Consider the following 26,967-nt stretch of genomic DNA (forward strand, 5'->3'; position numbering starts at 1 on the left):
GCGTAAAATGATTGCTAACCCGGCTGGAGTGAACAGAACAGAATGCCACTGAAGCTTTTGCAATTCAAGATGAATCAAATGATAAAATTCCTTGATAAGGTCTAAGATACAACAAGAAACAAAAAGAACCCAGCAAGGTAATGGCTATCATATAACAAGCAAATGCAGAATGAATCTTACTCAGTGGCCTCTGCTCAAAAGCAAAAGTAATGGAATACTTACAGCCAAGGTTATCAAAATAAAGTTTCTAAACTAGTGGAAATCATAAAAATCAACCTATAAACTCATAAACCGAATTTGGAAACTAAAGAATTTACAAGTCTAGTCTTAGAGTTTGATAACTTTGCTTACAACTGACCATCCAATGTTGGAAAAAAAGAAAAGAAAAAGGGAGCCCAGTCATGGTGTACAAATCTATTAACTTTTCATTCTTTTCATTTTCAGATCCATGATACTAGTCAAGGGAGCTTGTGATTTTCCAGCATTGTAGTTGAAGATCGCAAAAATCTACTTAAAATAGACGAGTCTACAAATAACTTTGCTAACCCTGGTAGATACTATTAGCCAAGGTATAATCCCAATCTGCAACGATATTTAAAAAGAAAGTTGGCAATTACATTTAGAAACCAACTGCTAGTAGAATGCATAGTGTAGACAACGTGATTGCATTGTGTATCATACGCCATGTAAATAGGTAAATTGTAAAGTTAAATCTCCCACACTTTAACCTTTTAATCAAACATACCCCAAAAGTAAAAAATTACTGCAAAATGTGTACCAAAATTATTTGGATTTTGAAGTACCATAACCCATGCAAATGCAAAGTATAAAGCTGATATCAATTTTCTCCTTTGCATTGCCTTAAAATATCACTTCATTTGAAGAAATATGCATGTAAGGAAAGATACTCGCAATTACTTACAATAACATTGCCATTTTGAAACCCACCAGTCCTCCAAGATAATAATCTTCCTGAAAAAAGTTCAGAACACAAAACAAAACCTTAGTGTTATGTACTTTTGCTATTAATAAAAGATGAGGTAGGAAAGTTATCAGCTACGACATCCTTCGGAAAGAATGTTAGAAATCCAAGAAAAATAAGAAAGCCAAATTTGATTTTTTCCACATGAAAAAAGCTAATAAACCTTTTAGGTCTTATTCCTTTTTTTTAAACAAAAAAAAAAGGGCAATAATGCCGTATTATAACCTAAAAAATTTGAAGCAATAATTGTAATTGCATTTACCAAATGGTTGCACAAGTTGTTGAGATATGGTAGCCACAGGAACACTCCAAAACCAGATAAGCAAAACGAAATATGTTAAAACCTACACAGCATATCCAGATAGCACTTTATCAGCATACAGAAATAAAATAAACAAACTACAAAACAAATATTGTATTTGTAAATACCCGGGCGATGAGCAGAACTTTTGAGTACAATGCATTATCCTTGTTCTGTACATTTTGACCTGCAGATTAATTTAAAATAAATTATAATCTTTCAATCTACATGAACAAGAAACTATCCACCAAAATAATATGTAAGGATGTTGAAATGAAAAATGATGATAAATGCTAGATTTATGAAGTAGGAAACACCTACGGCAGTTTTACAATATACATGCACAAGAATTTCCACACATTTTATGCATAACTGATTATGTGACTACAACATTACTGAGAATATATCATTAATTGGACATTTTTAGGTATTTTACAGGGGGGGGGACAATTGTTTGATATTTCAATTGTTGGGATTAGTAGGGATTTTACAATAACTTGATTGCTCGACAATCAGGCTGTGGTTTATCTAAGAATTGTAAAGTACTTCAATATTAGAATTTGAAAATGGGATTCTGGAACTAGAGTTTTGTTTACCACTTTTTTATACTGTCCTGCATTCCTTTCACAATCACTCAAAAAATTCTTATTGTTCCCTTTCTTCTGTTGTGCTATGCGACATACATCATACATCATGAAGTGCAAAGAAAATCCTCCCAAAACACAGAAAATCCAGCAAAAGGATATGAAACAACAGAAAAAAAGAAGTTGATATAAAAATGGAAAGGATATAAAAATTATCTTTAACTCCTTAGCATCTATTATAAAAAATACTGTTAATACAAAAGAGCACACATTTAATGAGTTTAAAATCATACCTTTTATTTTATATATGAAAAAGTGTATATTTATTTAGATGACCTTGTTTCAATTTTTCAGCAACATATTGTTTAAATTGAACAACTTGAATAATTACAGCCTTCTCATTTTCAGTTACTACTTATTGCTTCCAAAATTCAAGAACATATTTAGAACTATAATTTTCTTTATTTCAATGTAGAAGTTCAAAGATTTAACATTATAGCTCTTCATTGTGTCAATCTACATCTGCATAAAATACAACATCAAAAATGAATTGCAGCAAGATATAACTCACACTTTGCAAGTTCTCTCTCTTTAGCAGCTGCTTGTCTTCTGAGTTTTGCTGCCTGTGCAAAGGTGGCTGGCCTGAGAGGACAAACAATGGGTTCATGTACACATTCTATCACAAAAGCACACATATGAAATTAAGCTTATATTAGATTTAAATCAATGAATTTCTGATGTTGCTATGAAATATCTATGGCAGTTGCCAATGATATAGACACTTCTCTATCATATTGGCCCTTGTCCACTTCAATATTTTTGTTTCAATATTCTTATTATAACATGCACTTTTAAAGCCAAAATATCTATGACATAGGGCACAGAGAACATACTGGCAAAACGATAGATTTACCCTTCCACTTCCAATGGCCATAAACTAAGCAAGCACATAAGAAAAGAAACCAAGTATAAATAAAGTTCCACTTTCAATCATATAATAGCAAGTCTGAATGGCTGAGCAACTCAAACTTGAGTCCTAAAGCGCCAAATAAAAATGTTTCAATGCAAGAAACAACAAATATAAAATACCACATATATAATTTCAATTCTATCAATGATCAATTCCTTTCAATAGAGGAGACAGTGGCCAATGCATGAGTTACTTACTGTGACAGTGTACTTGCTTCCCTCAGAAGTTGTTTTATTTGTGCTCGCATCTGGTTCTCTTTTTCTTGCTCGGATCGACTCTGCAGCAAAAGCATACGAACAAAGGAATTGAATGTTGCAATCAACATATCTTACCAACAGAAAATAATGATAACTGATAAGCATTCGAAAATAGTGTCCACTATGTCTCATGAAAAGTTCAAAATCATGTTAGATAGAATTGAGCTTAGCTCAATTGTAGTTGTTCCCATTAAAAGATAATCCAAATCAGCACAATATTTTCATAACACCAATGCACATGATTGACAACTTATAAATTTAAGTTCATATATTCTTAGAGACATATAACCTCTAGAATTATAAACATAACAATATCAATAATATTAAGTTATGCTTCTTCCTATTTAATTTACAACAGAACAGAGCATGCACGAGACTTTATTCAGCTGGACTATGCATGAGATATATCATCGCTAAACGTCAAAAAATTCCAATCGAGAATTATTTCTCCGAAAGCATTATTATTAGCGTAAATGGAGAGAAGAACCTTTTTGTGGCGTTCGATCCAATTTGATCCGAAATGAAAAGCGAAAATGATGAAGAATATGAAAGGTGCTGCTATCGACCTTCGTCGTTCTTCACTTGCTTCCGCTTCCATCATCTTCGTCTTCGATTCCAATCACAAAAACGCTTCCGCTCTTTCACTTCGGTCCTTTCTTCTTCTGTGTTTTTGTTTTAATTTTTGTTTATGCTTCTTTTTGTTAAACTTTTCTGTCACTTGGGCCTAGTTTCGTTATCTTTTTCAAAAAACTTCAAAATAGGCCCAATAAAAATCCAGCAACAACAATCGTTGACCTTTGACCTTTTTAACTCTATAACTCTAATAAGCCTAACAAAAGGCTATGAAATATCTGTAAGGTGAATTTACGAACATGACCTTGGAAGGCGCAGAATATCTACACGTCAACTTCGCGTGGGCGCGTTGCTCATTATCCCGTGGCAACTTGGTAAATTCTCAAACCCCAAAAACCCCAAACTGGTAATTTCCCTCGCCTAACAGCACGCGTCACAAACATTCAAAGCACAACGCAATAGTGCTATTTTCTCCCAAATGGATTCGGCGTCCGCCCAAAACACACACACAGAGGAAGCACAAGCGGATCGGGAGCCAATGATTTCGCATAACGGGGATCGATGACGTGGCAGAAGATCTCAGAGATCCCGCGTAAACCCAAAACTTCAATTTTATTTTATGTTCCGCGATTCCAAAATTTTGTGTTAGCGTTTTCTCTTCGTTGCCCCTACCCTCTCAGGCTTCTTATTCTCGCGCCCAAACCCTTCTTTCTCACAACGCAACACAACGCTACGCACTCTCTCACGAAATCACGTTAGTGTTTTCTCCTTCCAGTCTTTCCCTTTTGCTTTCGTTTTCGCTCTCTATAATTATTTGAGAGCCTTTGTTTATTATTATTATTATTATTATTATTATTATTATTTATTTGTTCTTTTTTTTCGTTTAGTAGTGACTCGGAAACCCTTGCGGCTCTGACTCGGACTGAGTCTGCGATTTCGCAACTCGTTCTTCGTTCGATTTCGAGTCTTCACGATTCGCTATGCCGAAGGTTAAAGCCGACGCGAAAGCTGCTGATAACCGGTGAGTTTTTTTTTTTTTGGAATAAGGATTTGTTCAGTTGGTTTTCACTCCTTGATATGCTAGGTTTACGAAATTGGATTTTGCGATACTGAAACTTCTGTTTTCAGATCTGATTTCAAGTGGTATGAAGTTTGCTGTTTCGGCATAGATTTTTGAAAATTTTTTGTGATTTTCTCGGTCGCGTGTGGTTTTAGGTTGAAGCGCAAGGGCGCTGGAACGGGAAGGAAGCAGGCTAAGAAAGCTAAAGATCCTAACAAGCCGAAGAGGCCTCCAAGCGCTTTCTTCGTTTTCATGTATGTTTTTCAAATTGTTTAGCTACTTCGCTTTTGTTAGAGATTTAACTGTTTGTGGCTGAGATCGATTTGTTTTTGTTTTGCAGGTCTGAGTTCAGAGAACAGTACAAGAAGGAGCACCCAAGCAACAAATCCGTTGCAGTTGTGAGTGTTTATTTACGTGGAATTCTGTTCAGTACTTGTTTTAAAAATTTTTGAAAGAGTTTTCAAATTATTTTTTAGTTTGAATTTTAAATTGTTTTTGACGTTGCTGCTTCAAATCAATTAGGTTGGCAAGGCTGGTGGTGACAGGTGGAAATCAATGTCTGATGCTGTGAGTACTTAAATTCTGAATTTCTTTTTTCGATGCTATTCTATGATTGGTGATTGGTTTTTTCTGTTATTTTTGTAATTGTTTTCTTATATTTTATGGTCCTAATTTGTTTATTACTTTGTGGTTTAGGATAAAGCTCCCTACCAAGCTAAGGCAGAGAAAAAGAAAGAAGAGTATGAAAGGAGTATGCAAGCCTACAACAAAAAACAGGTAACTACATACTTTTTAGAAGTCACAATTCTAATTAATAATCCTTGTTATTTATTGGTTTTTATGTATTCAGGAGAGCAAGGGTGCTTCTGAGGAAGATGAATCTGACAAGTCAAAGTCTGAAGTAAATGATGAGGATGAGGATGAGGTGGAATCAATATATATGCTGATTGCTTTTTGTACTTTAATTTTATCGCTTTTTCATGTTTGATTTGTTGGTATTAATTATGTTTTTGTTCTTTGCTGTTGTAGGAGGATGATGATGACGAGTGAATTTGCTTGGTAACACGGGAAGTTTAACATGGAAATGGGAGAAGCAATTGTTTTCGGATAATTAGGGTTCCATTTAGTATTCGATAGGATTCTTACCCAATTCCAATATCTTGCTTATTATTAGCTTTTTAATTCTTGTTATGCTCTCTCTTTAGGTTTAGATTAGTGAACGATGTTAATTAGGGTTAATAGTATCATGATTATGTACTTATAGTTAACCTCTCTAGTATCTTCAGTCACATACTTGGTTTATCTATTATACTTTTTCTCTTGCCGATTAATTTTCTCAGTCTCCTGAGTTAATTTAGTTTGTTGTCACAGTGAAACGTCGCCAATTTAGCACAGTGAAAACTGAAATGGAAGTAACTGAAGTTTGAACTACATTTTAATTTTACTATTTAGAATTGAAAATTTCATATACTCCCAAGGATTTCCACACAAGATGGTTTTTTGTTCTTCGGATAAAGAATAGAATAGTGTCGGTAGAGTGGGGGGCTTCCGCAATCACTGAACCGATTCTCCTAATATGCTCCCTTTTGTTTGTGAATAGTTTTGTTGTGTTATACGTGATAATGTTTCATTTTTCTCATAATTAAGAGCGCTGCAGTTATATTATACTCTTAAACAGTGATCCTGTAATCGAGTATTTAACCTTTATAGATTTTATAATTCGAGCAACGAGTTCAGTAGGAGCTTTTGCTCGAAGTAGGCTTTAATTGTTTTAAAATTTTAATTTGATTCTTTCATGTTTACTAGCCTGTTTGAAGATTCAAGAATCAATGCAATAATTTACCTTATTCGAAAGATTGTTAGATCAAGTTTCTCCACTCTTTCTCCATTTACATGAACAGTTTCTTAATGCTCTTTTTTTTTTCTGTTCTCATCAACAATAATGGTTGGACAATCCGACGCATTTGGATGTTGACTTGATAATGAGAATCACCTATTCTGAGTTCGGATCTCCTCTCCTGACCCATCTTCTGTATTACTTCAAACTTTCAAAGGATCTTATCAATTCTAGTGACCTATATTATTGTGAAATGCTACTAACAAAATTTCCCACAAGCAAGGAAAGTAAGGGATATGCATGTCTTCCCTTTTCTTTTTAATAAGCTTGGCTTATTTACGTGTATATTTGTTTGTTAATACTTGAGCACTGAATAACAACTCAAAACTAATAAAAATGTGTGCCAAGGAAGGATTACAATTTTAAAGAGAATATACAACACTATAGAACAAACTTAAGTTTTCCCAATAAAAACCGGATAAATTGAATCCACTTATTCAGTGTCTTTTATGAATTTCGTTTATCTTGTTCTGCTATTCGGAGCACTTGATTTGCAGACGAAATTGACTTTGTTGTGTCTTGTATTTCTGTAGTTTTAACATTGAAAAATGACGAACATGCTTCTCTTTGTGTTCTGCATTTTTTTTGTGTTAAACCAAAATATTTGACCTGCAGTTTATTCAAGTTCTCACACAGATTGCTTTCCGACAGTTTAGCAGCACTTGTTTCCTGCATTATCAGATTTTTTCTTGAATCATTTTTTGTTTCTAATGCACCTTAGGAGATTATTAACAATAGCTAACATTGCACAATACACAATAATAACATTGCACAATCTGAGACAAAAAAAATAAAAATAAATAAATTCTCAACATAGATAATCTCCAAGATTGCAAACTTTTATTCCCAAGTAGAGATTAAAAATGTTCTTTGTAAGACTCAAAATTTTCGAAAAATCTTATTGTGAACTAATTTAATTTATTTATTCGTTAAATATTTTAATATCAAAAATTATTTTATTAAAGTTAACTAAATCAAGTTTTGATAATTAAATTAAAAATTTTATCTAATTTTATAATTTTTGGATAATTTTCATATTTAAATTATAAAGTTTAGAATTCGTAAAACAATAAGAATTTACATGATTTGATTTAAATAATTGTGATTTAGAAATTAATATTTTAATTTTTATGAATAAAGAAAATTAATTAGATTATTTATAGTTATCGAATTAGAATTATTTATTTGGGAATAATTTGTAAATTAATAATTAAATAGTATTTTTTTAAATATTAGTGTTAGGATAAAACATGTTTTCAATTATTCTATTATTCTTAAATTTATAAAATTGTTATATTATTCATATGAATTTTACCTTAACTCTAAATTCTCAAATAAAACCCTAATTTTAACCAAATTAACACTAAGAGCAACTCCAATAGTGAGTGCCTTGCTAATTTTTTCTGACACAAATGAATTCCTCACCGTTGGAGCAAAATGGAATGGATTCTTGTACAAGGACCGATGGAACAAAGTTCCTCTAAATAGGGACTCGGAGTAACGATTTGGCAAGTTATTATTTAAATAAATAATTGTATAAAGTTTAATTAATTATATTAAATAATTATATTAAAATAAATGATTATATTAAATAATTATATTTTTATTTAATTAATTATTTATATTAATTATTTAAATAATAATTAAATCATAATTAATTTATTAATAATTATAATAATTAATTAGATTAAATAATTAATTTTTATTTAATTAATAATTTATAATAATTATTTATGTCATAATTAATATTAAATATTATTTATATTATTATATTAAATTAGTCGTTATAAAACTAGCCGTTATAAAATTAGTCGTTAGAAATTAGTCGTTATTATGTTACTTTTATTATTAATAAATTAATATTTTGTTACTCTACATATACCAGTTAGATACACTTCTATTCTCACACTTTTTACTATTCTTCTTCATCTTCTTCCAAGTTTCCGTTCGTCAATTATAGAACTTAATTATATTTTTTGTATTAAATAATTTTACAAATTAGTGTAACCCCGAATGATATATTGTGTATTATTGTTATATATGAATTTATTTAATATTAATATCTTTTAATAGTGAATTTTTTTAAATTTAAATATTTAAATTATATTATTGAAAAAAATTAATTACATTAATTTCAAGTATTTTAATAAATTAATTAAGTGGGACCAGAGACTAAAGTTAGTTCCTCCTAATAGAGAAGAGAGAGATGCTTTGAGTTCCTATTTACTGTTTATGAAACAAAAGCTGATGTGGAGTTACTTTTTATGACAGGTGGGTTATAAATAGGGACTGGGATGAGTTCCCTACTGGAGATTATCTAAGCCCCCTAAACTAACCCTAGCCGCCCTTGTTTCCCCGTTCTAACAACATATACGCAGCAGCAGTAAGAAGCAAACAAAAAAAAAAGAAAAGAATGAAGGAAAGAAAGCTTCAGAGAGAAAAGGAAAAAAAAGAATGGGAAAGAAAGAAGAAGGGGGGCACGAGAGGAAGGGAGAGCTGAGAGGATGAGGAGGAAAGGAAGGGAGCGGCGTTGGCAGGACTGGGAGCCGCCGTCGCCGTCGAGTGATTGAGAAAGAGAGAAAAAGGCTGCAACTGGAAGGAGAGAGAGAGAAGCTGCCTTGCGTCTTGCTGTCTCCGTCGTCCTCATCTCGAATCGCCATCATCGCCAGTGCAGGGAGAAGAGCCGTCGCGCCGCCGCCGCTGTGGGGTTGTCGTGCTATCGTCAGAGAGTAGAGGGCATACGCGAGGAAGGAGAAGCCCTGCCTTCGTGTCCGCCGCCGCTGCCTCTGAGTCCGTCTCCGTCAAGCAGAGCCACGGGCAGAGGGGAGATATCCGCGAGGAAGGGAGGACCGCGACCCGTCCAGCCGCCACGCACAGTTGCCGCTCGTGTCGCCGGCGCCATCCTTGTCAGATTCGCTACCTTCGAAACTTCTGGCCGCAGAGGTGAAAGGTATGTGTGTCCGGGTGCCACCTTTCCACCAAAGCGTTTACCAGTGCTTTCTGGCATTGAACACTTCCAATATGGGCGACATGGTAAAAACAAGTAAATGTAAATGCTCCTCCGCCCTCTCATTATATCGATCCGGAGGGACATGGTGATCACATGTCAACATCTGTAAATCTTGCACACACATAGCAAAATTACGATTGTGATTACACAACTATCATACGTAATGTAAAAATATCTTATTAAAACATATAATTTTATTGATAATACTAAAACCTTCCCTAAAATAACATATTTCTGTCAACATTATTCTAAAAAAATTAATCCAAAAAAATTATAGAACGAAATTATAACAGTTAACTAATTAATTATTATTACTAAAATTATTACACAAAATTAAAAACAAGTCATTTTTATTACTAATCTATTATATTGAAAAAAATTCTTCACAACACTTCCTTAATTACATTTAAGCACACATATTCCGGATTATTATTTAAACATATAATTCTAAATTGTTAAAATTAATTATAAGACTTAACTCTAATTTGTAATATTATTACAAAAATTTATAAACAAGTAATTTTTAATACTGATCTATTATATTTTAACAAAATTGTAAACAAGAATTAATTATACTTAAACACACTTATCTAAATATCATTTAAATATGTATTCCTAAATTTTTAAAATTAATTATAATAGTTAACTAATTAACTATAATTTTTACTATTATTACAAAAAATTCTAAAAAATTATTTTTTTTATTTATAATCCACTATATTTACCAAAAATTCAGCCACAAGAATAACGCAAATTAAACATACATATATATTTCTAGCTATTATTTAAACATATATTCCTAAATTTCTACAATTAACTATAACTACTTAATTATAATTTCTAATATTACTCCAAAAATTTTTAAAAACGTCTGTTTTATTTATAACCTATAATATTATAAACCATTTTAAACAAGAATTAACTACATTCACACTTTTTTTAACATTTATTTCTAAATTTCTATCAATACAATTATAAACTGATTCTCAGTTCAAGTTCTAACAACAATAAACTTAACTAAATTTCAAAAATAATAATCAGAACTATGAAATATAAAAAAAAATTAACAAATAAACTTACATAATCAGAATAGTTGAGATATTTTATAATTTGAAGTTCCGGACGATCAATCTTTCTAGTTTGTGATCTCTTTGACATTTCAAATTTTTTGAAAGAGCCCACGGATGAGAAGCACCAAACTTTCAGGTTTTAGGGAGGAAGAATATGGCATGCAACTCGTTGGGTGGGAAAGGAAGGGAAAATTGAGGATTGGAACGCGACTTGTGGGGTTAAAGGGGGCATCGTCCTGGGAAGCCATGAGCGTGCGACGCGTGGACAACTCTTCCACAACTCGTCGGTCCGCGTGCAATCCACTTCTCGCACGGTCCGATTTGGCCAGGACAACTCGTTCGGTCCGTTTTCTGTGTACACTGACACCATACCCATGTAAAGTCTCCTCCTTTTCATAACGCCATCACAAACTGTGGCTCCATAATAAAATTAATTTGCGAAGTGTGTGTTTGGATTAGAGTTGGTTAAGGTGGAGTTTGAACGAAAGTGATTTTGTAAAATTGATTTTAGATAGAAGTGATTTTGTGCCAACATGATTTATATTTGACAATTCTATACTAAAATTGATTTTGATAAAATGAAATTGTTTGGATAATATTAGTCAAAATTACTTCTAGATAGATAATTAGTTAATTACTAAAAAAATATAATATTAAATTATAATGTTCTTTTTTAATATAGAATATTATTCTAAATTTTCAGTTTTATTAGATGGACTGATGTAGACAACAAATATTTAATTACATTAAATATACATTTAAATACATTAAATATACATTTAAATGAAATATGCATTAAATATTCTAAACTAAATATTAAATATAATAATATCTAAATAAGATTATTTAGTAAGATAAATATAGTAAGAAATATAAAAATAAATATGAAAATAATATATATTAAGATATAAGAGTATATAGAATAATATAAATAGAACGTATATTCAATCTTTTTTATATTTTTTTAGTATATTTTTTACATAGTATTTTTTATAAAATTTTATTTTAATTTGTTATAAATTTTTACTATTATAATAAAAATTAATATTTATTTATTAAATTAAAAATAACATATAAAATAATATATTTTAATATTCTTTTATGAGTACTCTTAATAATTTTATTTTGTTTACTGTTTTGGTTTTTAACTTTTTACTATGTTTTTATTATTATTTATGATTAATTTTTTATTTAATTTATCATTTTTAATAGGAACAATAATACATATTATAACAAATTAGAATAATAAACAGTGAACAAGAATTACAATAATAAATTTTATAATGTCAAATAAAAAATATTCTATAATTTTTTAGTATTCTCAGTATTCTTTTATTTAGTATTATTTTGGACTGTAAAATTTTATTACTTATGATTTTATTATTATGTATGGTCAGTTTTTTATTTATTTTGTCATTTTTAATAAGATCAATAATTTATATTAGAATAGAATTACAATAAAAAATTTAATAAAAAATTAAAATATAAAAAAAGTTATAAAAATTGAAAAAAAATTAAAATATTTGAAATGACTTGAAACAAATATGAAAATTCTTTTGCAAAAAACCAATAACATCATCAAAGGCTAACGCAGTTGAAGTGAACGCAGAAGCAACAATTTTTTGCTTCCAGTAAAGGCGCTTTTAGATTGCAAAATCACTTCTGTGTTCAGAGAGAAAAAGGTTGTCAAACATCAAGAAGCAGCGTTCAAAGAATTTCAACGCACTTTTATCCTCTCCAACATAATTGCCAAACACACCCGAAATTAATCAGTCGCAAAAAAGAAGTGTTAAATTAATATTCTAAGAGATGAGAATGAAAGATGGATTGGGGGTTTTTTATACCACATAGGCTCTTGCACGGCTTTCAAGACAGAGAGTTATGGGGGATTGATCAAGGTCTAAAGATGGCATGGACTATGGGGATAAGGAAGCTCATTTTGGAGTGTGACTCTCAGGCTATTATATCTATTTTGAATAGCCAAAAGAAGTTAGACAAGCACCCAAATTCCTTAGTTAGAAGTATACAAAGATGGAAACAGAGAGATTGGAATGTCTATTTTGTTAATATCTACCGAGAAGGTAATAGATGTGCTAATTGCTTAACTCGAAAGAATATCGATCTAAATCAAGAATTTTATTTTTGGGATTAGCCTCCTAAAGAGCTTATTCAACTCCTAGCTGATGATAGAAGGGGAAATTCTTTACCCTAAGTAGTTTGTACTTAGTTTCTTCGTTTTTGGACAATAGCCCCGTTTTAATACCAAAAAAAAAGGATTGGAAGCTGATGAACAATGTAATGTTCTCATAATCGAAGCCTAAAAAGGTAAAGCATAGTTGTTTTTTTATTTCAAAATGAGTAAACCATGTGGGGGAGGCAACAGGTGCATTGAAAGGGTGGATGAAAGCTGAAAATCCTTAGAATAATGACAAAAAAATTATCCATTCACTATTAAGTAACTCCCACTCACCAACACAATGCCAACTAAAGAAAAGGAAACTTTCGTGTCAATGCCTAGGATATTGCCTATTTCCCACGCCAAACAAACCAAAACACCCTTGCTCAACCTTCCTTTCCTTCAGTGATGAAGTTTTTCTATACCATCTAATGAATAGTAATTGAACAAGAGAAGAAACCAACTATAAGTGGTCATAATAAAGACCAATAAATAGAGATTAGAATGCATCAGTACTTATACACCTTACTGTTAAATCATTAAAAATTTCTTAAAAATTAAAACTTAATTATAGCATTAAATTTTCTTTAACATCCTGGAAAATACCACTCGCACTCAGACCGAAATGAAAAAATCATTCAACTTTATATAATTAATTATAATATACATTTATTTAGAATAAAAATAAAGATTCTCAAAATGCTTTTTTTTTTCCTTCAACTCCATTTCCTTTTCTTGAGACTATTATAAGAAACCAAAAAACCCATGAACCTTAAAGAAGTCCAAACAATTACAAGGCCAAACAATTTCAACCCACTTTCCAAAAATTCATAATCACACACGCACATTAATCTTTTTAATATATACCGTCAACACACTCTGCTAACCATCTGCTACCAGTCTTTTACGAGCACAGTTCTCCATATACCGCAGAGGAAGAAAGTTACGCGTCGCAACATGCTAACTGCCATAACGGATCCATATGTATGGATGTTTCATGTGATCCATACCAGAGAATTTCCCACACAATAATACAATATACAATAAATTCCTAAATTAATCGGCTAATTTTTTTGGTTATGGAAGAGTTGGGTGTGTTGTGCCGGGTTATGGGATGAGGAGGAGTTAGACCAAGATGTGGGACAACTTTTTTGCTCAGAATTGGTGATAAGAAATCGGACCAAACGATTTCTTTTTTTAGATTTCTTTGAGCAAATCGGAGGGTCCGTTTTACATGGAGTGAAGATATGCAAATAACATAAGGGATATCGGACCATGCGACTTGTACATGTACAAATTTTTTTTATATTACTTTAAGGAAATCGCATGGTCCGTTTTCTTTGTTAACGAATTTTTGGATTTAGGATGAGCAACTCGCTGGGTCCGAGTTGTGGAGAAAGATTTTTTTATTTTCAATAAAGGAAATCGGATGGTCCGTTTTTATTATTGTATAGTTTATTTGAATTAGGTTACAGAAGTCGCTTGGTCCGATTTGTGTGTGTAAATATACACTTGCGAAGGTGTGTAGATCTTAATCCGCCGACCAGATCTAACATTCTTCATCTTCTTTGACTTCTCTTCTTCTTCCTCATGGTCTGGTGTTGAGCTGGTTGGCTTGAATAGGAAAAAAATTGATAGTGAAGTATTTGTGTTTATTTAATTGAGTGAGAAGAATGGATGATAGAGTTCTTTTGAAAGTGTATTATTTTGGTCATATTTTATTGCAGACGCCTGAAGGAGTAAAATTTGTTTGTAAAGATCCGTTGGATGTTGTTATTCCGTTCACAATTTCATTTGAAGAGCTTAAAGGTGTGATTTGTGAGAAGATTGATTCGGAGATGTTAAGAAAAATATCATGTATTTTATACAGATATCCTGTACCAGTATTTGGTAGATTCGTTCAATTTCAGACGAAATATATAACGGACGAAGCAAGCATGCAGGAGATGTTTTCAATGTATATTGAAAGTCGTGCTTAAATCTCGTTCATCGAGTTGTACATTGAATTCGAACAATCTGAGGCCGATCGAAATATTTTACGGAAGGACTACAATAGTGACAGTGAGAAAGAGTTTGAAAGTAATTACGAAGTTGTTGGTCCATACGGAGATGAAGATCAAGGTGACGGCAGTGTGGCTCCGAATGTGAAAGACGTTGAAAATGCACTCGCGAACGAAGTGCCATTTGAGGAGCCATATTTCATGCGAGTTTTGGATTTGGAAGGCATGCATGCTCCGAAATTTTCAGATTATATGAGTGCAGGTACTCGTTTAGCATTTGTAAAATAGTTTATTTAGTCAAGTTTAAGATAAACTTCGTTCCTGATGAGGAACTCCCTGAACGAAACCGAACTGTCGTCTAAACCTGTCGGTAGCATGCCATTCAATACACTCAAAAGATACCAACGGCACCGTTGCACTCCAAATCACTAAGTGCATGTAGATATTTGCGGAAATTATGTCCGGATCAACATGATCAACAGAATATGCAACCCACAAAAACTGGTAACAATAAAGCAAACAAATAATTAAAATCCAAATAACTAAATCATTAGACCTGACCCAAATACAACGTTAATGCAAACACACATGGCCTTCCTGAAGATCATCCAAGGCCTTCCTAAAATGAGCAAGCTTAAGATATCTATAGATTCGGTCTCCACGCTCCCAGTTACGCCACCTAATATAACGCATCTCATTAACACAATTGGATTCTAAATATGAATATACCAGGTAAATGTAAGATAATATTACCTATTTGCAAGCGGAAAACTGCGGTCTGCGGGGTTCCCTAGGAACCGGCGCTAGATACGGTAGGCGCATCCATGCCCAACACAGAAGAAGTGTTAACGGACCATCAATTTCCTTACAGTCAAAATGTGATGCCCTGCATAAACTCTTGTACAGGTGTGCTAGGCATGCTGATCCCAACTGTACTGTCTAATACTAGCAAAATCACTGAGAATAGGCAGATACTTCTAATGGACAGATGTCCCAGACTTGTCTCCAAACAAGATCGTACCGATCAACAACATGACGTGGCACTTAACGTACACTTGTATACTGTTTTCGTCAATCAACCGTAACCGTTCTTTTAAATTCCGTAGCCACGTAAATTTTATGCCGCTTCCTCGACACTCCAACTTTAACGGTGCGACCACAAATTGGTGCAGACACTCCGCCTGTAAGGCTTCAAAACTACTCAAAGTCATTCCTGTCACTGGAAGAACATCGGTCGGAAGACCGAAGATCATACCCACGTCTTCCAGTGTCATGGCACATTCACCAACCGGAAGGTGAAAGGTATGTGTGTCCGGGTGCTACCTTTCCACTAAAGCGTTTACTAGTGCTTTCTGGCATTGAACAACTCCAATATAGGCGACATGGTAAGAACCAGTAGATCGTAAATGCTCTTCCGCCCTCTCATTGTACCGATCCAGAGGGATAGGGTGATCACATGTCAACATCCGTAAATCCTGCACACGCATAGCAAAATCACGTTTTTGATTACACAACTATCATACATAATGTAAAAATATCTTATTAAAACATATAATTTTACTGATAATACTAAAGCCTCCCCTAAAATAACAAATTTCTGTCAACATTATTCCAAAAAAATTAATCCAAAAAAATTATAGAACGAAATTATAACAGTTAACTAATTAATTATTACTACTAAAATTATTACACAAAATTAAAAACAAGTCATTTTTATTACTAATCTATTATATTGAAAAAAATTCTCCACAACACTTCCTTAATTACAATTAAGCACACATATTCCGGACTATTATTTAAACACATAATCCTAAATTGTTAAAATTAATTATAAGACTTAACTCTAATTTATAATATTATTACAAAAATTTATAAACAAGTAATTTTTAATAATGATCTATTATATTGGAACAAAATTGTAAACAAGAATTAATTATACTTAAACACATTTATCTAAGTATCATTTAAATATGTATTCCTAAATTTTTAAAATTAATTATAATAGTTAACTAATTAACTATAATTTCTACTATTATTACAAAAAATTCTAAAAAACTATTTTTTTTATTTCTAATCCATTATATTTACCAAAAATTCAGCCACAAGAATAACGCAAATTAAACATACATATATATTTCTAACTATTATTTAAACATATCTTCCTAAATTTCTACAATTAACTATAACTACTTAATTATAACATCTAATATTACTCCAAAAAATTTTAAAAACGTCTGTGTTATTTATAACCTATTATATTATAAACCATTTTAAGCAAGAATCAACTACATTCACACTTTTTTTTAACATTTATTTCTAAATTTCTATCAATACAATTATAAACTGATTCTCAGTTCAAGTTCTAACAACAATAAACTTAACTAAATTTCAAAAATAATAATCAGAACTATGAAATATAAAAAAAATTAACAAATAAACTTACATAATCAGAATAGTTGAAATATTTTACAATGTGAAATTTCGGACGATCAATCTTTCTGGTTTGTGATCTCTTTGATATTTTCAAATTTTTTGAAAGAGTCCATAGATGAGAAGCACTAAACTTTTAGGATTTCAGGGAGGAAGAAGATGGCATGCAACTCGTTGGGTGGGAAAGGAAGGGAAAAGTGAGGATTGGAATGCGACTTGTGGGGTTAAAGGGGGCACCGTCCTGGGGAGCCATGGGCGTGCGACGCGTGGACAACTCTTTCACAACTTGGACAGTCCGCGTGCAGCCCACTTCTCGCACGGTCCGATTTGGCCAGGACAATTCGTTCGATCCATTTTCTGTGTGCACTGACACCATACTCATGTAAAGCTCTCCTCCTTTTCATAACGCTGTCACAAACTCTGGCTCCATAATAAAATTAATTTGCTAAATTAATCAGTCGCAAAAAGAAGTCTTAAATTAATTGAAATAAAAACTTTTAATTTAAATAATAAGAATTTACATGATTTGATTTAAATAATTGTGATTTTAGAAATTAATACTTTAATTTTAATGAATAAAGAAAGTTAATTAGATTATTTATAGTTATCGAATTAGAATTATTTATTTGAGAATAATTTGTAAATTGATAATTAAATAGTATTTTTTTAAAATATTAGTGTTAGGATAAAACAGGTTTTCAATTATCCTATTACTCTTAAATTTATAAAATTGTTATATTACTCATATGAATTTTACCTTAACTCTAAATTCTCAAATAAAACCCTAATTTTAACCAAATTAACCCTAAGCCCCCTAAACTAACCCTAGCCGCCTTTGTTTTCCCTTTCTAACAACATATATGAAGCAGCAGTAGGAAGCAAAAAAAAAAGAAAGAAAGAAAGAAAGAAAAGAATGAAGGAAAGAAAGTTTCAGAGAGAAAGGAAAAAAAGAAAGGGAAAGAAAGAAGAAGGGGGTACGAGAGGAAGGGAGAGCTGAGAGGATGAGGGGGAAAGGAAGGGAGCGGTGCCGGCGGGACTGGGAGCTGCCGTCGCCGTTGAGTCATTGAGAAAGAGAGAAAGAGGCCGCGACTGGAAGGAGAGAGAGAGAAGCTGCGTTGCGTCTTGCTGTCTCCGTCGTCCTCATCTCGAATCGCCATCATCGCCGGTGCAGGGAGAGGAGCCGTCGCGCCGCCGCCGCTGTTGGGTCGCCATGCTATCGTCAGAGAGCATAGGGCATACGCAAGGAAGGAGAAGCCCTGCCTTCGTGTCTGCCGCCGCCGCCTCTGAGTCCGTCGCCGTCAAGCAGAGCCACAGGCAGAGGGGAGATATCCGCGAGGAAGGGAGGACCGCGACCCGTCCAGCCGCCACGCACAGTTGCCGCTCGTGTCGCCGGCGCCATCCTTGTCAGATCCGCCACCTCCGAAGCTTCTGGCCGCAGAGGTGAAAGGTATGTGTGTCTGGGTGCCACCTTTCCACTAAAGCGTTTACTAGTGCTTTCTGGCATTGAACAACTCCAATTTAGGCGACATGGTAAAAACCAGTAGATCGTAAATGCTCCTCTACTCTCTCATTCTACCGATCCGGAGGGACAAGGTAATCACATGTCAACATCCGTAAATTGTGATTACACAACTATCTTACATAATGTAAAAATATCTTATTAAAACATATAATTTTACTGATAATACTAAAACCTCCCATAAAATAATAACATATTTCTGTCAACATTATTCCAAAAAAATTAATCCAAAAAAATTATAAAATGAAATTATAAAAGTTAACTAATTAATTATTATTACTAAAAATATTACATAAACTTAAAAACAAGTCATTTTTATTACTAATATATTATATTGAAAAAAATTCTCCACACACTTCCTTAATTACATTTAAGCACACATATTCTGGACTATTATTTAAACATATAATCTTAAATTGTTAAAATTAATTATAAGACTTAACTCTAATTTATAATATTATTACAAAAATTTATAAACAAGTAATTTTTAATACTGATCTATTATATTGGAATAAAATTGTAAACAAGAATTAATTATACTTAAACACACTTATCTAAATATCATTTAAATATGTATTCCTAAATTTTTAAAATTAATTATAATAGTTAACTAATTAACTATAATTTCTACTATTGTTACAAAAAATTCTAAAAAACTATTTTTTTTATCTCTAATCTATTATATTTACCAAAAATTCAGCCACAAAAATAACGCAAATTAAACATACATATATATTTCTAACTATTATTTAAATATATATTCTTAATTTCTACAATTAACTATAACTACTTAATTATAACTTCTAATATTACTCCAAAAATTTTTAAAAACGTCTGTTTTATTTATAACCTATTATATTATAAACCATTTTAAGTAAGAATCAACTACATTCACACTTTTTTTTAACATTTATTTCTAAATTTCTATCAATACAATTATAAACTGATTCTCAGTTCAAGTTCAAACAACAATAAACTTAACTAAATTTCAAAAATAATAATCAAAACTATGAAATATAAAAAAAATTAACAAATAAACTTACATAATCAATAGTTGAGATATTTTACAATGTGAAGTTTCGGACGATCAATCTTTTTGGTTTGTGATCTTTTTGACATTTTCAAAATCTTTGAAAGAGCCCACAGATGAGAAGCACCAAACTTTCAGGGTTTCAAGGAGGAAGAAGATGGCATGCAACTCTTTGGGTGGGAAAGGAAGGGAAAAATGAAGATTGGAACGCGACTTGTGGGGTTAAAGGGGACACCGTCCTGGGGAGCCATAGGCGTGCGACGCGTGGACAACTCTTCCACAACTCGGACGGTCCGCATGCAGCCCACTTCTCGCTCGGTCCGATTTGGCCAGGACAACTCGTTCGGTCTGTTTTCTGTGTGCACTGATACTATACTCATGTAAAGCTCTCTTCCTTTTCATTAACGCCGTCAGAAACTGTGGCTCCATAATAAAATTAATTTGCAGAATTAGTCAGTCGCAAAAAAGAAGTCTTAAATTAATTGAAATAAAATCTTTTAATTTAATCTCATCATGAAACAATATGGTGTACCCATTTTACCCTTGTTGTTTTCGGTCTTAGCTTCCCCAGTGCTTAGCATTCTTGCACACTCTCGGTGGAGTTGTCACTGTTGATGATGGTTCTGAAAACCGACCGGTTCCTTTAAACGACGCCGTTTTGCTATTTCATCAAAAGGGATTCTGAATTCAAACCCAAAAACTAAACCACTAGCCTCCATAGTTCCATCTCAGCTCTTCCTTGAAAACCCTAGCCTCCATAGCGCCGCCGTTCATCTCACCGTCGCCGCCTGGTTCGTGGTGGTCGTTCCCCAATCCTCCTGGTTAGTTGTTCTCGAAGGTCCTCCCCATCGTGTTCGTCGCCGGCTCGCCAGTGTTCGTTGCCAGCTTCCTGTCGTCCGTCGATCTCCCTCAAATCTCTGCTCCCTGCCCTCGCCGAAGGTAACGCCAGGATGCACTAGAATTGTTTAGTGCTTTGTTCTTGGTTGATTGGCTTTGCTCACTGCTTGATAATAAATTTTAACTCTGTTGCTGGCTTGTTCTTGCTTGTTCTTAGTTGGTTATATTTGTTACTGGCTTACTGCTTGATGATAAATTGATACCGATTCACTGTTCATCCTTGCTTGTTCTTGGTTGATTAGCTATGCTCACTGCTTGAAAATCAATTTTAACTCTGTTACTGACTCGTTCTTGGTTGATTAATTCTTGTTATTCTGCTGAACTTGTTAAAATTGGGTTGAAAACTTTATTAATCTTTGTTAAAGCATGTTAATTTTTGTGTTGACCTTGTTAAAATTGTTTTGAAAACTTTGTTAATCTTAGTTAACAAAATTATTTTGATATGGTATATTAAGGCTTAAAATTGTGTTAATCTTAAACACTGATGGATTACATTAAGTCTTAAAATTATATATGGTAAAACTCATTTTAATAAAAACTATGCAATTTTTTATTTTTTTCACTGACAGTGCACAGTCGTTACTAGTCTACATCTTCTCATCACTCTTCTTCTGCTGCTGCTGTTGTTAGATTGATAAGCTTGCGTTTCCGAAAACTCGTCCACCGTGATGCCTTCATCATCGTCAATTTCTCAGGACCTGTACCCTTCCCAAGACGACCTTCTGTACGAGGAAGAGATTCTCCGAAACCCTTTCAGCCTCAAGCTATGGTGGCGATACCTAATTGAGCTAACAAGAACCAGGAGAACCTTCGATCGAGCTCTTTGCGCTTTGCCGGTCACTCAGCATGATAGGATCTGGGAACCCTATTTGGTTTTCGTGAGTCAGAGGGTGTGCCCATAGAGACTTCTCTTCGGGTTTATCGTAGGTACTTGAAGTATGATCCTTCTAATATTGAGGATTTTATTGAGTTTTTGGTGAATTCTTGCTTGTGGCAGGAGGCTGCTGAAAGGTTGGCTTCGGTTTTGAATGATGGCACGTTTTTCTCGATTAAGGGGAAGACTAGGCATAGATTGTGGTTGGAGCTGTGTGAATTGCTCACTAGACACTAGGCATGCTAATGAGGTCTCGGGGTTAAATGTGGATGCCATAATTAGGGGCGGAATTAGGAAGTTCACTGATGAGGTTGGCAGGTTGTGCACGAGAAGGCAAGGGATGTCAACTGTTGTGACTGTTAGGGATTTCGGTGTGATTCACAGTTTGAGGAGAGCATGCTTGCTTACAAGATGGAGTAGGAGATGGGAATGAGTGATATAATGGTGAAGAAAACGGTTTTGGAGATGGGGAAGAGGAGGATGTTCGGTTTAAAGGGGAGGATTTTGAGAGGAAGATCTTACATGGGTTTTGGTTGAACGACAAGAATGACATAGACTTGAGGTTGGTATAGATAATATAGATAAAACAACTCAATGGAGATTGTGAAAATATTAAATCACTTCAAAATTTTTAATTTCACCTAAAATCTGTGTTTATCATATCGTATCTTTTTGTTCTGTTTAAAATCTAAAACTCACTGCTTGAATTTTTAATTTATTTATCTTATCTTATCTTAAATAAATAAAAGATTCAGGCAGTGATTTTTAAATTTATTATCTCTATATATATGTCTGCCCTGTTTTGAAATTCTGAAAATCTTCTTCAACCTCGCATCTTCAGTGTTGCAAGAAAACTTCCATTGCCGTCCTACTCAGCACTACATCGGCGACGTTCGAAGAAGAAAGTTTTCAACGTCTTATTGTCCAGAGTGTGAAGAAAGCGATTGTTGTTACACACAAGTCGCATTAAAAATCTTCAACTTCAATCAATTTGTGTCGTTTGCCTTCATTCAAGTGGAGATGGTGGGGATCAAGAGAGATAGTGTGCAGATGAGGAAAGCTGCGAAAAAAATTGGACAGGGAAAGAAAGGTAATTATAATTTATATCACCTCAGTTTTGGTCTAATTCTACAGAATTTTATCCTTTTATTAATTTGTGAGTTTTTTGTTTTTTTTCTCCAATTCTAGATATTTAGGTATCGTTCCTTGACGTTAATGTGTGAGTTATTACTTTAGTTTAATTCTTGATTGGAATGTTATTTTACAGGCAAAGAAAGATTCCATGAAATCGATGATGAGGAAGATCGTGTGGTACCACCGCTTAAGCTTGTTAGATTTCGTTGTCCAACATTAATTCACTCAAGTTTCGTGCGAAAATTAGAAAAATTAGAAAATAAAAAGTATGGCTTTTTCTTCTTTTCCTTTTTTATTAAAAAAAATATATTTTATATGATACGTTTATTTTTTATATTTATTATTATACATTTTTGTTTTCTTTTATTATTGAAGAGCTTGTGTTAGAGAGGAAGGATTATCGGCTTTTATTAAGATCTTTCTCGAAGGATTTGAAGACAGTATTTTGGAAAACTAGTAAGGCTATATACTATTAATTCTTGTTCAATTTTCCTAAATAGATTTGAATTATTAATGAGTGCTTTTTTTTACAGCTTCATCACTTACTTGGAGCAAATGTTAAATTGCCTTAAAAAAGGTTTGACTAAAGAGAAACAATTGGCTTCTCAAGCTCTTGGTTCGTCTTAAACTCTTTTTCTCAATCATAATAATATTTAATAGGCTTATTGACTTTTATTTTTCTTACTCAATAACTATAACCTAATTTGATGTTTTAATTTATATGAAAAATGAGTTCAGGGTTAATGGCAATATCAGTTTGTGAGACTGAGAATGCAGACGAAGTATACAGATACACAATTTCTCAAGTTACTAAACTGCTTCGAGTTCCTGACAAGGTATTTTAAGATACAATTTCATAATGTTTTTTAAGTTGTTAATATTAATAAATAAATATTTGTTTACTAAAATAAAATAAAAAATTATTATTTCCTCAAACATGATTTTTTAACTTTAACTCCCTAAATACGATTTTTTTTTGGCATTTGGGCAAGTTCGCCGCACCTGAACTCTATAAAAATTATAAAGTTGGTCTTATCCCGGCGAACTTCACTTCAAATAGATCATATTGTTTGAAAAGTTAACAATGGTAACCATTGTCATCGTCTCCAAAGTACATGATAGTACACAAAAATATACAGGAATAAGTCATATTTTATTTTTGGAAAATAGTTTTTTTTTTAATTTATAATTAAAAAAATCCTTGTTAAATATGGCTTATTCCGATGTACCTGTGTATTTTTGGAGACGGTGATAATTGGTGCCATTGTTAAATATGGCTTGTTTTTTAAATTTATAATTAAAAAAATTCTTGGAAAAGTTATGCTTGTTTTCTGTGTATTTTTCTGTACTCCTATATACTGTTTGGAGATCTAGATACTATTTTGGAGACGATGATATGGATTAAAAACATGAATTTTTAAAAATTTGAGTGGAGTTCGCCGTCGAATTTGCTCTAAAAAAATCGTATTTGGAAAATTAAAGTTCAAAAATTGTGTTTAGGAAAATAATAACTTTTTTTTTATTTTATTTCAGGAAAAAATCGATAAATAAATAAACCAATAAATATAATATATGAAAAGATGTTTGAAATTTAATAAAATCTTAATCTCTATGCAGCTTTTGGAACCATGTGGCTTTATTGCTCTTGTAGAGTGTTTGGCCATAGTCACATCTTTCTGTGCAAGCAATTCAGTGGAAATTCAAGAAGCCATGCAAGTGATTTGGGAATATATTTGTCCTAAATCCAAGGTTGGTGTACGTACTTTAATTTACTCAAAAATCTTTAGTTAAATTTTTATTAATTGAAGTATGATCTGTTTTGTATATATTTATTATTACTTAGAAGCTTTTCTTTTCTTTCTTTTTATTTTTTCAGGCACTTAAAAACCAAGTCTCTGCTACTACTCTATCAACATTAATTTATGCTTGGATGTTTTTACTTACAAGAGTATATAGGTTGGAAATCATCTCCGGTCGCTGGCAAGGGTAAGTCCATTAATTTTCTATTTTGTATAAGAGTTTTAATTTTGATGCATTGAAAATATAAAAATTAATTTTTTCAAATATGATAATACATGATTGGATAAATTTAAAAGTTAATATTTTTTATAATGTGACAATATATGATCGAATTTCTATGTAAAGTTGTAAACTTCTTTGTAAGGATGTTAAAGACTTAGCTATTTTTATTATTTTTATCTGTAGTTATTTTCGGACTAGATTCAGATTATGCTTTGGGTCACTTGATCCACTTCCACCCCAAAGTTATTTTTTATAATAAAAATATATATTTTAAAGTAAAATTAGTAATGTCATATTATACTTTTATATTTCAATTAATATTTTTTATATTATATGGTATTATTTTTACTTTAAAATAATTTATTTTGTATAAATATAATATAACATTTATTAAATTTAATTTTTAAAAGTAAAATTTTATTACTTTAGTATATAGAAATTATAAATTTGTGTATACTAATTTTACATCGGATTTATCTAGTTAATCCGATTTATTTCGAATTGTTTTCGAGTCGAGTCGGGCCAAAATAGACCTGATGCTTTTCTAGGACCGGGTTTAAATCTAATTAAACCCGACCTCGCCCATAAATACTCCTACTTCTTCGATACATGAAAATTAAATCCTCAATACAATCTTAATTGTCATAATTTAACTTTGCTTTAATTAATGATTCTTGATGCAGGGTAATTTCTCGGTTCTTGACATTACTCAAAGAAGATGCAACTTGCGTTGCTGCTGGTGAAGCATTAGCTTTGATATTTGAGCGTGATAAAGTTGACAGATTTTTTGTTAAAACTGAAGAATTATTATCAGAGTCTTATGATGGATTAAGAAAATACATTAAAAACATCATTTTGAAGCAACTAGAGAGTACTTCAATGGAAGCTAAAACTGCACCTCCTCTGAAACAAATGTTCAACAATGCTGCTAGAACCGACTGGGACGTCTTAATGTACTTTAAGGAAGATAAACGTCCAAAATATTGTGAAATATTTGATGGACAAAAATTAATTCTAACATCATGGACTTCAATTACACAGGTATATTAAACAATATTTATTCATTGTTTACTTGGTCCTAGTTTGTTCTTGATTTTGATTTATTTCTAACACTTTTTTCTCTTTTATGAATAGTTCAATTTCCTCAAGAATTTTGTGGGAGAAGAAGAATTTTCATATTATTTGATGGTTAGCTTTTAAAAAATCACTACATAATTAATAAATAACTCTTATTTATTATCAAGTATTTGATTTTTTTTATCGTTGTTATATTAGGAAAACGAAGTCATTCAAGAATTATTTGCATTTGTACCCTATTATGAAGAGGAAGAAACTCCATGTCTATATGAACCTATCGAAGAAAAGGTTAGCAAAATAAATTTTGTTTTTCTTGGATAAATTTAATTTTTGAATTTACTAATAATTTACTTCATTTCTAACAGATTGAAGCAAAGGTATATCTCCCTGGTACTCGAGGGAAAGATCCTGAACTATTAACAAGAAGTCAAATAAAGAAAGAGCGAGAACAGGTATAGTAGCCAAACTTCTTTTTTACCTCATATCAGTAAAAATAACTATTAAACTCATCTTTTCATTTACATATATTTATTTTTTGTTACTTTATCATTTCATGATTCTATCTTTCAGACAAAGTCAATTATTGATAAATCAAGGACCAAACTTATGAATAAAAGGCGAACATTTGCAGAGGTGATTTTTTCTTTTTCCACCATGATCTTCTCCATATATGAAAATATGTTGATTAACTAATTTATACTTAAAAACTTATTTTTTCTCAGGAGAGAAAAGGCAAGGGATATTTCGAAGAGGTTGAGAGTGCAGCAAGTCTGTTTGGACTACTTTTTTAGTTTTTTTTCTAATTAAGTAATATTTAATTTTGTACATGATTAACTTTGCAATAATCCTTTGGATTTTCAGTTATTTAGTATTATTAGATTAATGATTTTTCTCATAATTAAGAGTGCTGCAGTTATATTATACTCTTTAAACAGTGACCCTGTAATTTAAGTATTTAACCTTAAATAGATTTTATAATTTGAGCATCGAGTTCAGTAGGAGCTTTTGCATCGAAGCTTGCAAGGCCTTAATTGTTTTAAAATTTTAATTTGGTTATTTCATGCTTTACTTAGCTTGTTTGAAGATTCAAGAATCAATGCAATA

The 26,967-nt window shown here is 32.1% G+C and overlaps 3 protein-coding genes across 8 annotated transcripts; 2 read left to right on the top strand and 1 right to left on the bottom strand.

The window, feature by feature from the left end:
• Positions 1-152: 152 nt before the first annotated feature.
• Positions 153-3,750, bottom strand: LOC112797224 (protein GET1). The gene is made up of 7 exons (XM_025840047.3): positions 3,582-3,750; positions 3,035-3,114; positions 2,439-2,509; positions 1,412-1,470; positions 1,245-1,326; positions 923-972; positions 153-582 (listed from the first exon to the last, which is right to left on the bottom strand). The coding sequence occupies exons 1-7, from the start codon at positions 3,693-3,695 to the stop codon at positions 508-510; spliced, it is 531 nt and encodes a 176-aa protein (XP_025695832.1). The 5' UTR covers positions 3,696-3,750; the 3' UTR covers positions 153-507.
• An 88-nt stretch (positions 3,751-3,838) lies between these two features.
• On the top strand, positions 3,839-6,058 carry LOC112797235 (HMG1/2-like protein). Of its 2 annotated transcripts, none has more exons than XM_025840058.3 (8): positions 3,839-4,421; positions 4,555-4,688; positions 4,883-4,981; positions 5,068-5,125; positions 5,250-5,294; positions 5,424-5,504; positions 5,578-5,652; positions 5,757-6,058. In XM_025840058.3, exons 2-8 carry the CDS (start codon positions 4,648-4,650, stop codon positions 5,775-5,777), a joined length of 420 nt encoding a protein of 139 aa, XP_025695843.1. In that variant the 5' UTR covers positions 3,839-4,421; positions 4,555-4,647; the 3' UTR covers positions 5,778-6,058. The 2 variants fall into 2 exon arrangements, with proteins under 2 accessions (XP_025695843.1, XP_025695851.1); XM_025840066.3 differs by having other exon boundaries at positions 4,073-4,421; positions 4,558-4,688.
• A 13,974-nt stretch (positions 6,059-20,032) lies between these two features.
• LOC112797251 (uncharacterized) lies at positions 20,033-26,878 on the top strand. Of its 5 annotated transcripts, XM_072234348.1 has the most exons (17): positions 20,033-20,239; positions 20,422-20,798; positions 21,326-21,679; positions 21,754-22,192; positions 22,472-22,720; positions 22,898-23,030; positions 23,140-23,220; positions 23,298-23,380; positions 23,503-23,600; positions 24,382-24,519; positions 24,641-24,750; positions 25,470-25,827; positions 25,921-25,974; positions 26,062-26,151; positions 26,229-26,315; positions 26,434-26,496; positions 26,586-26,878. In XM_072234348.1, exons 5-17 carry the CDS (start codon positions 22,651-22,653, stop codon positions 26,652-26,654), a joined length of 1,434 nt encoding a protein of 477 aa, XP_072090449.1. In that variant the 5' UTR covers positions 20,033-20,239; positions 20,422-20,798; positions 21,326-21,679; positions 21,754-22,192; positions 22,472-22,650; the 3' UTR covers positions 26,655-26,878. The 5 variants fall into 5 exon arrangements, with proteins under 5 accessions (XP_072090449.1, XP_025695876.1, XP_072090415.1 ...); XM_072234314.1 differs by lacking the exon at positions 20,033-20,239 and having other exon boundaries at positions 20,376-20,798; positions 21,387-21,679; XM_072234333.1 differs by lacking the exon at positions 20,033-20,239 and having other exon boundaries at positions 20,376-20,798; positions 21,387-21,646.
• Positions 26,879-26,967: the final 89 nt, after the last annotated feature.

This window comes from Arachis hypogaea, chromosome 1 (genome assembly GCF_003086295.3).
Source record: "Arachis hypogaea cultivar Tifrunner chromosome 1, arahy.Tifrunner.gnm2.J5K5, whole genome shotgun sequence".
NCBI lineage: Eukaryota > Viridiplantae > Streptophyta > Magnoliopsida > Fabales > Fabaceae > Arachis > Arachis hypogaea.

Bases quoted from the DNA above. Each gene is read 5' to 3' on its own strand.
- LOC112797224 (XM_025840047.3), bottom strand. From the start codon at position 3,695: ATGATGGAAGCGGAAGCAAGTGAAGAACGACGAAGGTCGATAGCAGCA. The intron at 1,327-1,411 runs GTATTTACAAAT...TATGCTGTGTAG, and splicing joins AAGTTCTGCTCATCGCCCGG to GTTTTAACATATTTCGTTTT. The intron at 973-1,244 runs GTAAATGCAATT...AACTTTTTTCAG, and splicing joins ACAACTTGTGCAACCATTTG to GAAGATTATTATCTTGGAGG.
- LOC112797235 (XM_025840058.3), top strand. From the start codon at position 4,648: ATGCCGAAGGTTAAAGCCGACGCGAAAGCTGCTGATAACCG. The intron at 5,126-5,249 runs GTGAGTGTTTAT...CAAATCAATTAG, and splicing joins GCAACAAATCCGTTGCAGTT to GTTGGCAAGGCTGGTGGTGA. The intron at 5,653-5,756 runs GTGGAATCAATA...TTGCTGTTGTAG, and splicing joins ATGATGAGGATGAGGATGAG to GAGGATGATGATGACGAGTG.
- LOC112797251 (XM_072234348.1), top strand. From the start codon at position 22,651: ATGGTGGGGATCAAGAGAGATAGTGTGCAGATGAGGAAAGCTGCGAAA. The intron at 23,031-23,139 runs GTATGGCTTTTT...TTATTATTGAAG, and splicing joins GAAAAATTAGAAAATAAAAA to AGCTTGTGTTAGAGAGGAAG. The intron at 23,601-24,381 runs GTATTTTAAGAT...ATCTCTATGCAG, and splicing joins TGCTTCGAGTTCCTGACAAG to CTTTTGGAACCATGTGGCTT.